Genomic DNA, 15,308 nt, shown 5'->3' with positions numbered 1-15,308 from the left:
GCTAAAGAAAATCTGTAGCAGCAATAAATATCCGTTATAGCTAGACCGTATATTGATCACGTGCCGTGTCAGGTGCCAGGAAGACTTTTGCTTCTGCGGTTTGCCTAACCCCACCTTTTTATCCACCTTCCGCGCGCCGGGCCGAACCATCTATGAATTACTCTTTGAAATAAGGCAGCTTCTACAGGGAAGTGCAAAAGCAGCTTCACCGTTTTACTTTCTTTTCATGATTCAACGCCCCACTGCCAAGGCTTTAGTGTGCAAGATAAGTACTGTTTAGTGGGGTGTGACGACTACTCTTTATTCGCTGGTGTGGAACATCAGGTCGAGCCACTGACTAAGCCATTTAGAACTGTGGCAAACCACAACACATTAGGCTGTATGAAGTCTGGAACCTAGTGTAATTTGATGCCACATTCTATTAGCCCTGTGGACGATATAAATTCTGTTTTCTCCCAGGTCTTTTTTTGACAAAGAGATTGGAAAATAGGAAAGGTATGAGAGCAGAAATCAATAACTGCTAACTAGATACGAAATCGTATAAAAGAAATCCGCCCTGATGCGTGGCCTAAGGCAAGAGAGCCCCCATTTATCGCAAAACAGCTAGGTCGAAACTCAGGAGGAAGCCATAGTACATCTTTGCCGTTGAGGTTAATCCACTGTTCTTGCTTAATGGAGATCGCTGAGCTCTTGTAAATTGAATTAGAAGTATGATTTCCGTGCCCTGGCTGAACGTTGAAAGTGCCGCAGTTGGTCATGAGATATGAGCCATCCCGAGAAAACTTAAGTTTGTGGACAGTTGCATTGGCCCCCAAAATCTCTTGTAGGCCTCTCGTCACCGTATCCCAGAGCCGCACGGTGCTATCGTTAGAGCCAGATGCCAGCAGCCGGCCGTCGGGCGAGAAGACCACTGAGTTAACGGAGTCCGAATGGCCCTTAAGAGTCTGCTGCAGGCCGCCCGTCGCCGTGTCCCAGAGCCGCACGGTGCTATCGTTAGAGCCAGATGCCAGCAGCCGGCCGTCGGGCGAGAAGACCACTGAGTTAACGGAGTCCGAATGGCCCTTAAGAGTCTGCTGCAGGCCGCCCGTCGCCGTGTCCCAGAGCCGCACGGTGTTATCACCAGAGCCGGATGCCAGCAGCCGGCTATCAGGCGAGAATGCTATTGAGCGGACTAAGTCTGAATGGCCCTTAAGAGTCCGTTGCAGGCCGCCCGTCGCTGTGTCCCAGAGCCGCACGGTGCCATCGTTAGAGCCGGATGCTAGCAGCCGGCTATCAGGCGAGAAGGCTACCGAGATAACCCAGTCCGGAAAGCCCTTGAGAGTCTGCTGTAGGCCACCAGTCGCTATGTTCCAGAGCAAGGCTACCGAGAGAACCCAGTCCCAATAGCCCTTGGCAGTCTGCTGTAGGCCGCCCGTCGCCGTGTCCCAGAGCCGCACGGTGTTATCGCAAGAGCCGGACGCTAACAGCCGGCCGTCTGGTGAGAACACTATTGAGAGAACCCAGGCTAAATGGCCCTTGAGAGTCTGTTGTAGGCCACCCGTTTCCGTGTCCCAGAGCCGTATAGTCTTATCGCTACAGCCGGACGCCAGCAGCCGGCCGTTGGGCGAGAAGGCTACCGAGTAAACCGAGTTCGAATGGCCCTTCAGAGTCTGCTGTAGGACGCCCTTCGCTGTGTCCCAAAGCCGCACAGTGTTATCGCCAGAGCCGGACGCCAATAGCCGGCCGTCTGGTGAGAACGCTACCGAGAGAACCTCGTGCGAATGGCCCTTGAGAGTCTGCTGTAGGCCGCCCGTTGCCGTGTCCCAGAGCCGTACAGTCTCATCGCTACAGCCGGACGCCAGCAGCCGGCCGTTAGGCGAGAAGGCTACTGAGTAAACCCAGGTTGAATGGCCCTTGAGAGTCTGCTGCAGGCCCCCCGTCGCCCTGTCCCAGAGCCGCACAGTATTATCACTAGAGCCGGATGCCAGTAGCCGGCTATCAGGCGAGAAGGCTATTGAGCGGACTACGTCCGAATGGCCCTCAAGAGTCTGCTGCAGGCTGCCAGTCGCTGTGTCCCAGAGCCGCACGGTATTATCACCAGAGCCGGATGCCAGCAGCCGGCTATCAGGCGAGAAGGCTATTGAGCGGACTACGTCCGAATGGCCCTCAAGAGTCTGCTGCAGGCTGCCAGTCGCTGTGTCCCAGAGCCGCACGGTATTATCACCAGAGCCGGACGCCAGCAGTCGGCCGTCGGGCGAGAAGGCTACTGAGTAAACCCAATCCGAATGGCCCTCGAGAGTCTGTAATTCTGCACTCCATCTATCGTCAACTTTGGGGAACTGGCATATCCAATTAGGAAGCTCCGACTGGAACTCTCTACGGATTACTGCCATTCGAGGTGCAAATACTAGCCCTGCATAATATATCTGAAGTGGCGCTATATCAACTATCTGGCGATTTTTGAGAACAAAACGCATTCCATCATGCAGGAAATCCGATAGTAAAGAATTTTTGTCGCTCTGTATCTGTTAGTATAAATAAAATAAGGTTATCTGCAAGATAACTTACTGGTATAACCGTATTAAGGAGGCTAAGTATACCTACCACCTCCGATATAGAACCTAGCAGGCTCATCACCTCCACCCAGTGCAGAAAATGCTTCTGGAGGAATAGCAGCACATTATCTATCTCGGAAGATAAAGCCTGGCTTTTTTCGAGATGGTGTGTCCAGTAGCGACAAGCATATTGTAATTCTAGCGGAAGATATTGGCGGATATATTGAGGGTCGACGTCTCCCCTTCGTGTGCCGGGGCCTTCCAGTTTACAGATATTTTTCTGTAGACGACTCCGCATAGTTTTGAGACAGGACTTAGCAATGTCTTTGTGCTTTCTTGGCTCATCCACATGAAAATTGGCTCCAGACTGGACCAGAAAATCCCGAAAAGACAGATGTAGAATCCTGACAGGCTGGTCTTGGTCACCGGGAATGCTAAACACCGATCGGAATGAGTCCAATAGATTGCTGATATGGTCTGCTTCGATCCTAAGGAAGAGCGAGAGCGTATTTATAGAAAGCGGAACGGCAAGAAGGATAATAACACCGACTATATCCTGAAACTCTTGCTGGAGCTGCTGCTGCTCCGACTTATCACTCTCTTGATCGGCTAATACCCGCGCCAGGATTGGAAGATACGTCTTATCCATTCTCGATACACATTTAGCTTGGTTCGCTAGGAGATCTGAGAGAAGTGATTTGGGTTCCAGTTTTGATTTCTCGATGTAACGGCACACGGTAGCAGCCGAAATAAACAGTGGAACGGACATCGTGACCAATTCTTGGATGATGTCATCCCCGGGCCAATCTTGCAAAATATTTCTGTCGTGTTTGATCTTCGTAAATCGGTCTTGTAAGAATAAACGTATATCGTGTTCCGTTACTTTTTCCGGTATCTCATGAAGAGCTGAATCCTGATATTCATGATCTGCGATCTCCGAGAAGCCGAGCCTGATTGGGAGTTCAGGCCTGCTAGTCAAGAAGATCCGAAGGCGAATTGCCTTCACCCTCTGTAGACCAGGTAGTAGTCGAATTATGATTCGGATATCTTGATCATGGTCACATTCGTCTAGCGCATCAATCACAATAACGGCGGTCTGAGGGCATTCGCCAACTTGGTCGAGATTGAGTAGCGGTTGGAGGAGTAGTTGCTCGAATTGCTCCTTGAGCGATTTTGACGCAATTTCAGGGTCGTGATCGAGTGCCTTTTGTACCCCCGACCTCATCCCAGAGACTCTGAGCATTAGTTGCTTTGCCAGTGTCGGAAAGATCTTTTTCGCGTTATCTCGGCCTTCTTCGCCCCTCTTGAAGAAAAAACTGGCTCCTAGATGGTTGGTCTGATTGAGTGATTTTGCCACAGTCCGGGATATTGTGGATTTCCCCGTCCCAGCCATCCCCTGCAGCCAAAATATAGCTCTCTCGTGCGGTGAGAAAGCCCACTCGCTGATTTTATGTAGTATATCGGTTCTTGTACCTTCGAGACATTCGTCATCATATTGATCCGCATATGAATCTAACGCAGCCCCGTGTGCGAAGGGTAGCTTCTCGAGACCTATATAATCGTTAGGGAGATCTACTACTAAGGAAGTTTGTCAATCTTACTTGAGGGAAGAAGATGGAACTCGGCATTGATCGGTCCATTATTAATCCCCACCTGAAGTCCAGAATTAGAGCCATGGAATGAGACCGCATAATCGGCCGTAGCGATTACGCTCGCAGCCGAGGAAACTCCATCCATTTGGATGAACACGGTATAAAAGCCGGTATCCTAACCAAGGTAGGTGTGATAAGCGATTGAAATGTGGAAATTGGGTTCGGGATTATAGGTCAGGCCTGTCCGGGGAGATCAAGAGGGTAAGCTTAGGAGCTTGCTGCAAGGCTGCGATGCAGAGTGCACTTCAGGCGCGAACATGACTAATCATGTGATCTCTTAACTAATGAATCCCAACCCAGCGGATGCTGATTGTCGGGTCGACTGTCGGCCCGAACCGAACGAGACCCATCTCCGTTTCATGGCGACCTTGGGCCACACCTCACTAACTTCTTCGGTTGACAACGTGACAGAGACCATCATGGCGCCTCGACTCGCCCCCTCCCAGCTTGTGATGATCCACGACATGATTGACAGCAAATTGCTGACTATCTTCGCAAATGGCCGAAGCGGCTGGCTGCAGCAAACGTTCGATCATAACCATCAGTAACAACCTACGAATGTTCAGATCCTCGGTGGCTAACCTCGTGTAATCACACCCTTCATGCTCCAAGCGCTATGCGACCACTTGCTAGAGAAACCGGATTTATACTTGGACGAAATGGCAGACTTTCTATATGACGAATTCGAACTGCTCTTATCTACGTACACTATCGGCCGAGCCCTTCGATCGCAGATTAGACCAAAAAGGTGGCTCGACGAATGGCACAAGAACGAAATGCGGATTTGAGAGACCATTATCTGTATCAGCTGTCAGATTTCCGCTCGTACCACATGGTCTTCATAGACAAATCAGGCTATGATAAACGGGCTGGCTTCAGGAGAACTGGCTGGTCTCCACGCGGGGTGGCACCTGTCCAGATTTCCCGTTTCCAGCACAGCCAGCAGTATCAGAACCAGTTGTACCCGTGGCTTGCGCCGCCCACACCGCGGTACTCAATCTTGCTGGCCTCGCCATCAAGTTTTCGGTGTGGATACTTCCGTGCAAGTGGGCTCCTTTAGCTTTGGTCTCAAAAAGAGCCTCCAGTGAAATCGAGGAGCTAGAACCAGATCTTTTTTTGTATCCTTCGCCACTGTCCTATTATCGAGCAAGACCTTCCACTCGTTCAAGTAGTGCATACTAGCCGGTGGATCTTCGTCATATGCTCGACCTGCCTCCCAATCACTGAACTGGAGCAAATGGAAGACCATTCTTTTGCGAATCAGTTTGTTAATGAGAGGCGTACGGAGTAATCGATCGGGGGGTATGGGGTCGACGTTGGAGCAGCTTATGTCGGACGGGGAGCTAGGTGACCAACGGAAGTTGCTAGGTGTCGGTGCATATTGTCCCACCGGGTCAAGCGCCATGCTTTGTGGAACGCCGTAATCATCATGGCTAAGAGAGAATTTGGTCTCATTTTCCTAGGCCTACCGTAACGACAGCCTAAAAGAGAGTGATTATTAGTTGGGGCTTACGCCATCAGGAGCCGTTGAAGCAGTTGTTCGCCTGCAACAGCCGACAACTGACCAGAGCGGTCGTTTGCCGATGATATCACTCGAGCGTGTCTAGGCCAGAGACGCCCTCACAAGTGCTTGAAGCTAGTTTTGCACTCGGCTGTACAGGCCAAGGGCCATACTATTCTCTGTTCTTTTGCTGGAAATCCCCTAAATTGAACAAAATAACTAAACAAGTGAAGTTCATTTTTGACCCTAAAATGACTAGAAAATTCACTGCTCCTCTTCTACCGTCACCCCCGCGTGCCGAAAATGGCCTCGAGCACTTGCTTCTTTTGCGCCAACCTTATCAATACACCATTCGAGAAAAGAGCCAAATTCTCGATAGGGATCTTCTTCGAAGTAGCTCCAGTTGCGTCTGATAAAGCCCTTGAGTTCGGCGAAGAACTCTTCAATAGGGTTCAGGTCAGGCGAGTAGGGTGGCAGATAATCCAGTTTTACTCCCGCGGTTGCACATAGCTACCCAATCCGCTCAGTGTGGTGAAACGACGCATTGTCTATGACCAGTACAGATCTAGGCTCTGGCCATCTTCCGCAATGATGAAGAAGCTCGTCGATAAAGTTCTCGAACAATGTAGCATCCGTAGCGCCACGAAAGACTCGAGAGGACACAATTCCATCTTGGGCATATACAGGTAATATCTGATACCGCTCGTCGCGGTGAAATTGTGAGACTTGCACAGGGGCCACGCCAAGTAGTGACCAACCTGTCCGTCTAAACCCGATTCGTTTATCACATCCAGATTCATCAACGTAAACAAGTTGATATGACTGAAAGTCCGACAAATTGTGAAGATATAACTCGCAAATCGGCACTTTGTTCTTTAGCCCTCTATCGAGCGGTCTTTTTGGACCAACCTTTAGAAGCGAGGGCCCTCCTGATGCTAGAAGTGGTTGCCAGCGTCTGAAATTCATCCCATAGAAAGATGACCATCTCATCGAGATAAAGACCGGGCTTTTCGAGTAGATAGTCGCAGAGAGATTCTAGCATAGGCGGTGTTATGCTTCGTCTCCGGCCAATTCGATTCGAGGGGGCGTGGACGCTTCCAAACAGCCGCAAGTTCCTGCGAACATTTTTAATTGTACGGTCGCTGCATTCAGCTGCATCAGCCATTTGAGACGTGGTTAGTGACTGGCTCTGGATCATATCATGAATAAAGTGTAGCTTTGAAATGGGAAGTCTCCGTGCCATATCGTGAGGGCCCTTTCCGCGATTCTTAGTAATGGTGAGAAGAGGCGCATGGAACCTGGAAGGTCTACAACTTCGCCGGGAGGGGCAGCGAGGTCGCAAGTAATGGTGTACTGTCGAATACTGTATTTTACGCCGTACCTTCGTCCTGTAAAAAAACGGCCTCTATTCTTAGCACCAAGGGATCTACCGCCAAGCCTAATGTAGATTAGGGCGCTGCATAGTAGGGTCCGAGAAACAATTCGCGTGTGCACAAAGGGGAAACTGTTTTCGACTCCGACTGTAACACATCGCCACGAGCGTTTGCAAAGCACAATAGTATCAATACACAGGTCTATAATTGGTACGATAGATTCTTCGGGGTACATTGCGAGAGCATTGTAGCTCGGCTAGTTAATGGTAAAGGTTCTCGAGTCAATATATATATTTCCAGCATGATCTGGCAGCTCTTCCAGTTACTTCTCCGAAGATATCGTCTGGGAGCGACTAGGTACCTACTTACTTGATTTCCCATCCCATGTCTTGGCTTTTCCTTTCTATTTTAGTGCATGATCACACCCAGGGAGATATTGGCGATTCGGTCTAAATTGTCGTGCTCTGCTCCCGGAGAAGGCGCGCTAGAGTTCGATCGAGAAGAAGCGTCGCCGGGTTCCCATCGAGAAATTGTATCACTGTAGTCGCACACAAATGTAGTATCTCCGGAGAAGTACTTTGATTCTAATGAACTGTAGTCGCAGAAGGCAAAGTCGGTCTTGTTGAGCTTGACGGTTTCTGGGGCCAAGAACGCATCTTCCAGGATAACATCAGCCGGTGCTGATGCGGGCTTCCAGCAGATTTCCCCTCTCGACTATCAGATCTCTCATGGCAGAATGCATGGTTTAATAGAATTGCTGAATCTTCACTCTGAACTCAGCTCCTGAGCTTCCGGACGTGTATAGGAATACGGATGCCTGATACGCGCGGGGTGGGTTTGGCAGCCGCACCTACTCGAATTCGCTCCGAATTGTCTGGGGCTTCTGACTCTGGCTAGATTACAGGAAGGAGATTATGAAATCAATGTCTGTACGAGGGCAGAGCGGCGGATATCGTCGCCACGGAAAACGAAGCCGTGGAACGATGAGAACGGCGAAAATGATTGTTGTCGCCAATTCAATTTTGTTTTCGCTGCGTCTCCAGAGGCCTTTAAGGCCGCTCGCTGGCTTTTGATCGGCATTATCCAAGGCGTGACAAACTTCCTACATCGTGAGAAATCCGTCCCCATCCCAGCATCTCCTGATGATATCCCCCAAGAACACATTATTCGTATTTGGAAGTTTCTCAGCAGTTGGCCACGCCTAAATGTCTTGGACTCCGGATCGTCATCTAGATCGGCCTCTATTTCGGGTACAACGTAGAATTCGTATCGACTTCCGCAGGTGACCTCGTACATCATCGAGCCGAAGCACGCATTGTCGAACTTGACTGAAACGGAGTCTTCAGATATGAAGTTGGCCCTATAGGTCAAGCCCAGGCTAGTATATTTATCGAACTTAGTATAATCTACGATTATTAACTGTATAATTAGATAACTAGTTAATAGTACTGCCCTATCTAGTAGTGCTAGTAAGGATCGCTGAGGACCTCGGTCTAGGCTTTCCGTGATTTACATGTAGATAGTGTATAAATAACTTTTCTCTACGGAGTAGAGTGTCAATGTAATGAAACTGGGCCCACGTTCTTGACAATAGAAAAGGGGGTTTTCCAGGGACACCTCGCGGCAAAGGGCCTACGACGTTAACGAGTGTTTTCAAGCTCATTCGCCGAAACCTTCAATTCTGCTGGCTCAACGTGATACAATGCGCAAGCGCAATACGGTACCGTGTAGTTATCCAGCTAGGGGCATGATTCTGATAGTCAAGTCAGCAACAAGCGAATCGTTACTAGACACGGATGAATCAGGATTCCTATAGCGATATGATTCAAATCTCGATGTATGTAGGCCTACCACGTGTAGTGCAGGACCGCGAGTAGGCCGTATATGGACTTATGGAAAGTACTGGTAGTGTTTCCTCTGGAGTCTTATCATTCCTATTCATAGGCACTAAGAAGATGTTTGAATAGGCAACCCTCGGGCGAGATCACTATTCTTGTCATAACCACTATACAGTACAACACGACGCGACCCAAGCATTGTGCTCAGTCGACCCTAGGCACCCAAATTTCTTCTTCAGCGAAACAGAATCCAGGGCGTTTACAAGGTCCACCATCGACCTGAGTTTTGCGGTGGTCCTATTGGAGTAGGCCATGGAGCGATGCTCAATCGAGAGAGCTCGACTCAGCCACGCCGCTTGGCGTCAGCAAACCTTAAAAATAGAGGGAAATCCATTCCCCAAAGGGGGCTTTGCTGAGCCTGCAAGAGGTCACTGCAGTCGGTTTATTGGACGACCGAGTTAATTAACTGAGTTCTGCTGCAGGATGATCTGATTATTAATGGTCAATAAAAGGAAATCGATCACCCAAAGGGACCTTTTGTTGGTTTGGCTTGGGACCCTCCCTGTGGACTGTTTTCTTTCCCCTTTGTTCTACGGAGTACTCCCTTCTGAAGTAATATTCTCTTAATTCTCTCGACCGATTCCATTCACTTTGCTCGCCGGGTCCTTACAATCCACTCGAGGCTCTTTTGCGACCGTTGCCAAGTGCGCGGCACACCACTCCCCTCCATTCGGGGCTCATTCAGGGTTCATTTCTTAGCGCCCGCAGCCTCCAACACGCCAGTTGGAGCACGCGCCCAACGACGTCACTCGATCGTGCGCGTATCGCCGATTCTAATCGATTCGGACGAGACACCGGACTTACATTCGCGAGCATATATTCAAACGATCACAAGGAGGAGCTGCATAGCGCACTCTGTCGACGAGTGCTAGGGAAATGGGCCCCATATCCCCCAAGGGCGCGATCGCGCACATCTCCAAGCTACTGGTGTTGTCGTATATCATCGACTGGATCTTCATCATGTACGTTTCTCGAGCCTCCTACCCGGCATGAACCTTTCAACTGACTAATTCCCCCAGCGGTGTCGCCCTAATTGGCTATGGATTTTACAAACAGGACCCCAACCAGCGTCCCTTCTCCCTGACCGACCCAGACATCTCCTTCCCCTTCACCGAGCACGAAACCGTCTCCACCGCAACATTGGTCCTCGTCTCTGTGCTAGCCCCGGCCGTGATCATCATCCTTGGAGCTGCGCTCCTCATCCCCGGCACAGCTGCCGTTGGAGGCCCCACGGTGTCCAGATCGCAGCTGCTGCGACGCAAGTTTTGGGAATGGAATGCGGGTTGGATGGGTCTGGCACTTGCTCTGGCAGGTGCCTGGATGGCGACACAGGGATTGAAGACGTTAATGGGAAAGCCGCGACCGGATCTGCTGGCGCGGTGTAACCCGGACGTGAAGAAGATTGCTGAGTATGCGGTCGGCGGTCTTGGTGAGCGCCTCGCTGGTGCTCCGGTCTTGGTGGACTGGAAGATTTGCCGGGAACAAGGGTATAACCTGCGGGTGGATGGGTTCTCCAGCTTCCCCAGTGGGCATTCATCCCGTGAGTATTGAATTTGGATCCCAGGGCTTCAGCACGGGGGAAGAATGATCGCTAACTCAACGTTTATCCAGTCTCTTTCGCCGGACTCGGCTATCTGACCCTCTGGCTCGCTGCCAAACTCTCCGTTGGATTCCCCTACCTGCCTCAATTCCCCGTCGAAGGGGATGATTATAGCGACGAGCGCACCTCTGTTCGCACGCGCGGCGCAGCACCTCCCGTGCTGCTGATGATCCTGGCTTTCTTCCCAACCGCAGTAGCCTTTTTCATCGCATCTTCTCGGTGGTTCAACTTCCGGCATCACGGATTCGATATCATCTGCGGCGCTATCATCGGAATCTTCTTCGCTTACATTGGGATGCGCATGTACCACCTGCCCATCCAGCGGGGAGCGGGCTGGGCGTGGGGTCCTCGAGGCTCCCGCAGGGCCTTCGTTCGGGGTATTGGATTCCCCAGCTCCCTGGGAACGGACAGCTGGACGTATTCGCGAAAGGAAAAGGATGCCCAGTTCTTCAATGGCTCTGGTCATACAGAGCCTGTACATGATGTTGAGAACATCCCGATGCAAGAGCAGCCCGACGAAGCCACTGCCGACGAAAGGGTGTAAATGAGTTCTTGATTGACGTCTTCTTACCTCGTTGTAAGTATCATGAGCTTCCGAGGCTAAATATTCATAAATGTACATTATAGATGGGAAGGTATAGGAAAAAGTTGCATTCGACCCTTTCCCCCCCTCAACGGCTTGTCACTGACATGATTAATACATGACTAAAGAAATGATCTTTCATCTTGTTCTATACAACTGCTTATATATGGTATTCTTAATTAAGATTACTTTCAATCCTAACTACATCATCCGTCCGCCTCCATAATCCCCTACCTACTACCTGGGGTTTCAGCTAGGGAGAATCAAGACCATCACTTTGCAAATGTCTGGTTTGAATTTGTAATCGCTTCTTTTGTAAGCTTAGCATATCTAAGAGCCGACAAGGCTGTCAATTAATAATGCTCGGCCTTCACAGCGGCACGGGGTTAAGGGCGGAGATTGCGTTTACGCCATACACCCGAAGCTTTATTAAAGGGCAAGATCCGGGGAACCCTCAATCTGCTATTTACAACAACTAACACTTGACGGAAGCCAAAGCCTAATAATAATTTACAGAAGGATCATGGCATCCTACCTGGTTACCGGCTCATCGCGTGGCCTCGGCCTGGCCCTTGTTTCCCGCCTAGCCTCCCTGCCCGCCGCGCAGGTAGGCAAGATTATCGCGACCGCGCGCCAGGACAACTCGCCCCAACTCAAAGAAATTGTGAATGCCTCGTCTGGCCGAGTCGAGCTCGTCAAAATGGATGTCACAAATAAGTCCAGCATCCAAGAAGCGGTTAAGTTGGTCGAGGAAAAGTTGCAGGGCAAGGGACTTGACTACCTCATCAACAATGCCGGGCTGATGGATTGGGTTCCTAACGGACTAGAGGGGATGTAAGTGACTGAAATCCATGCACTCTGCGTACAAGATGATTCTGACGTTGTGTTAGGGACAATTTGAACGATATCTTCCACACAAATGTCACATCTGTGCATAACGTCACACAAGCCTTCCTGCCTCTACTCCGTAAGGGCGAGAAAAAAGTAGTCGCCAATATGTCAGCGACCGACTGTCCCTTCGTCATCGGAATAAATAACAGCTAACAAGATCTAGATCGACCACGTTGGGCTCCTTCGCAAAAGCCGAGGTCTACAGACAATCCCCCACGCCCGCCTACAAGATATCCAAAGCCGCATTGAACATGTTGACAGTCCAGTATGCCCAGCAATACGAGGCTGAAGGATTCACATTTTTGGCTGTCACACCTGGAGTAAGTCTAGGACATCAAGAGCACCGTAGACCTTGGAGGTGGAACTGCTGAAGTGAGACTGACTGCTTTCTGACTTGTAAAGTGGTTGCGTACCGACCTGGGCAGCTCTCGTGCAGATCTTCCTGTTGAGACGGGAGCTGAGAAGGTTGTTGATATTGTGCGACAAACTGGACCCCACCAGAATGGGAAGTTTGTGAATATTCATGTCTCGGGATGGGAGAATGGGCCGGGAATCAATCAGTATGATGGTAAAGAGGTAGACTGGTAGAGGTTCCTCCTGCATGATGGAAACGGTCGAACTTTTGGCTCGTGACTACCTGGGATTTTATGGAAATATCCATATCGTCAATCGAATCTAATAAAAAACTATGAATGAAGTTATCAAGGGTATTCTTAGGGTAACGTAATTGCAGATGTAGCAAGTGGGATACTGGATGATTAAACATGCCTAGGTAAGTGCGCGATCGTCTCTTCTTGAATAGAAAGCCTAGGGACACTCTCTATATGCGCTACTCACAACTTTGCACTCAAGGCTTTGACAGCCTCTGGCAGAGTTAAACTGCTCCGTAATCTGTGGTCACTGAGATCGTAAGCACCAGGGAGCCAGTCGTCTACTTTTTGCCCCAATATCATCAAGGCCAACGCCTCGCCGCACATCAGACAATTGGCCATCCCGTACCCATTGAAAGCCGCAGCAATCCATTCTCCCTCCCCGAGTCTGCCGGTCAAAGCCGGTGAAAGCCGTCCAACTAAAGGCAGTCCATCCGATGAGAATCCCATAATTCCACTCCACGAACTAATCAGCTTCCAAGAAGCCAGATTTTCTTTCCCAAAGAATCGCGGGAGAACCGATCGAAGATGAGCCACCGAATGCGAGGCAATGAAACTATCATCCGCCGATACAGCTTCATCCATGCGCGTGTTCTCCCCTCCAAAATAGAAATACCCCGTCTTGGCACTTTGACCAAGGTAGTATAACCCGTAGCCGTGGCGAAGAGTGTCTGGGTCGTAGGTAGGTGGATAATGGAATCCCCATGACACGGACTTTCCCTGATTAGGCAGTGAAGTACCCGGATCTTGAACTGTCATAGTCCCCTTGAAGGGGCGAATGCGCCCCCGTAAGCTTGGGAGGAGATGTCCACTGTAGCCGTTGACGCAATATACGACGCTGGCTGCTCTCATTGGTCCCCGAGATGTTCGCAGTATATAAGGGAATACAGACGTTATTGGCGTTGGCATCTTCTCGTCATGTTCAACAGTTTCGACGGCCGTGTTCGTCTCGATGTTCAGTCGACTCGGGTATTTCTCCAAGAGGGCACTGAAAACCTTTGTGACCAGGCGATATGGCCATACTGTACCGGCTGGGAGCAAGGCTCCACCAGCAGCTCCATGGATTCCGTAGCCCTGTGACAATTGTTAGCTGTCATATCCAGAGTAAGATCACGGACCGGGATTCCTCACTTTCAGTACAGTATCGCCATCAATAATCGTATAGATACCTTTCATAGAAGGATGATCCTTTTCCAGACGAGCAATGCTCTTCTTAAAATCCTCGAACTTGCTCTCCGTCATAAAGACACGCAATTTCTTCAGCCTTTGCATCTCGCTAGTCTCAACGGCATCATACTCTTCTACCAGCCCTTGCATCTTTTCTAAATTCCTTAGAGTAAACTTTGCAATCTTGCCCGCCATCTCAGGACCATGAACTTCAGCAAGATGCATATATTCTTCTCCTGCGTTGGCAGCCATCTGACCACCATTGCGGCCCGTCGCTCCAGAGCAGAGCGTACGAGCCTCCAAGACAGTCACTGTTGCAGTTGGATGGTTCTCTAGCAAAGTCTTGGCGACTGAAAGGCCCGTGATGCCGGATCCAATGATAGCATAGTCTCGTTCGCTGGGCAGACTCTCCGACCGGACATTAGCAAGAGGATGCGGGATATGTTGCCAGTATGATTGGGTTGGATTTGGCCGAGGAAGGCCTGGATCCGCTGTGACGAGGCTCTCTGTAGGCAATATGTCAGCCACATTCTTCCTTTCAAATGCCGTCAATAATATGCCGGTCTCAATGACTTGCGAACATTTGAAAGCCTAGGAGGCACAGGGTCGCGGGTTGACCTACCAATCTCTTTGTCAGATGCCATAATAAGGGATATGGTTGGAATAATAATAAGCAACACGTATAAATGAGAATGAACCCAGGTGTGTTGATTGATTTAAAGTGCGGAACTTCTAGTACGTGCGGGGTTATCTTGTGTATACGATAGTGCCTGCTGCGGCTAGAGCTGCCTAGTTAGGATCTGACTAGCCTCGGTTGGTAAGAGGTCTCTACAGTATCTCTGTCGGTTATTGTTCGCCTTGACAGTTGACACCGGTAACTATAACCTGAGTAGTTCTGGGCTAGCCATTCTTCAGCTTAGTTCACCATGTGCTTCCTCCTTCTCACCTTAACTCATCTGGATTCTTGCTCATAGCTCCCATCTTGATGAGCGCAAACATGAGGCGTTTCTTATTTCCGCGGACATCGAAGCGCGTGCGGGATTATGGCATGGTGTTCTTTATAGGGAAAAGGAAAGCCCCTTGCATACAACATCGTGTGGTTGAGAGTACCCCACGCTGCTACAGGTCTCCATAGGCCTCGAAGACATTCAGCTTCCAGAGTCATTTCCTCATTGTTCCCAAAGGGGTTATATGAACTCTTTCACTTGCCGATTATTCCGATAGAATAAATGGCGAGACCGAAATTCTACGATCTCACCGGCTTTGGTATGCAATATGGCGTAGCTACATGCCATCTCGCATTCCGGGGCAAGAGTTGGGACCAAGCTTTCGGCACGGATAGAGGAATGCAAGAGGATTGTTTTTCTCACAAATGGATTGCGAAAGAAGCTGGGGAACATTTAATGTCGCTGATCTCCTGCCTGCTCAGAACTCTACGTCTTACTTGACAGCCTCTCTA

General features: G+C 50.0%; 4 protein-coding genes across 4 annotated transcripts; 2 read left to right on the top strand and 2 right to left on the bottom strand.

Moving 5' to 3' along the window:
• Nucleotides 1-524: 524 nt before the first annotated feature.
• N7458_012767 (uncharacterized protein) lies at nt 525-4,271 on the bottom strand (the record flags this gene model as incomplete). Its single annotated transcript, XM_056916148.1, has 3 exons — nt 525-2,504; nt 2,548-4,085; nt 4,136-4,271. 3 exons carry the CDS (start codon nt 4,269-4,271, stop codon nt 525-527), a joined length of 3,654 nt encoding a protein of 1,217 aa, XP_056760902.1.
• A 5,563-nt stretch (nt 4,272-9,834) lies between these two features.
• Nucleotides 9,835-11,102, top strand: N7458_012766 (phosphatase PAP2 family protein; the record flags this gene model as incomplete). Its single annotated transcript, XM_056916147.1, has 3 exons — nt 9,835-9,920; nt 9,978-10,498; nt 10,570-11,102. The coding sequence occupies 3 exons, from the start codon at nt 9,835-9,837 to the stop codon at nt 11,100-11,102; spliced, it is 1,140 nt and encodes a 379-aa protein (XP_056760901.1).
• Nucleotides 11,103-11,664: 562 nt separating this feature from the next.
• On the top strand, nt 11,665-12,620 carry N7458_012765 (uncharacterized protein; the record flags this gene model as incomplete). Its single annotated transcript, XM_056916146.1, has 4 exons — nt 11,665-11,975; nt 12,032-12,139; nt 12,196-12,352; nt 12,435-12,620. The coding sequence occupies 4 exons, from the start codon at nt 11,665-11,667 to the stop codon at nt 12,618-12,620; spliced, it is 762 nt and encodes a 253-aa protein (XP_056760900.1).
• A 245-nt stretch (nt 12,621-12,865) lies between these two features.
• N7458_012764 (NAD(P)/FAD-dependent oxidoreductase) lies at nt 12,866-14,493 on the bottom strand (the record flags this gene model as incomplete). The annotated part of the gene is made up of 3 exons (XM_056916145.1): nt 12,866-13,756; nt 13,814-14,355; nt 14,472-14,493. The coding sequence occupies 3 exons, from the start codon at nt 14,491-14,493 to the stop codon at nt 12,866-12,868; spliced, it is 1,455 nt and encodes a 484-aa protein (XP_056760899.1).
• Nucleotides 14,494-15,308: the final 815 nt, after the last annotated feature.

The sequence above is a fragment of the Penicillium daleae genome, assembly GCF_028827525.1.
Source record: "Penicillium daleae strain IBT 16125 chromosome Unknown utg000009l_segment0_segment0, whole genome shotgun sequence".
Lineage (NCBI taxonomy): Eukaryota > Fungi > Ascomycota > Eurotiomycetes > Eurotiales > Aspergillaceae > Penicillium > Penicillium daleae.
This window is presented reverse-complemented; position numbering and strand designations above follow the sequence as displayed.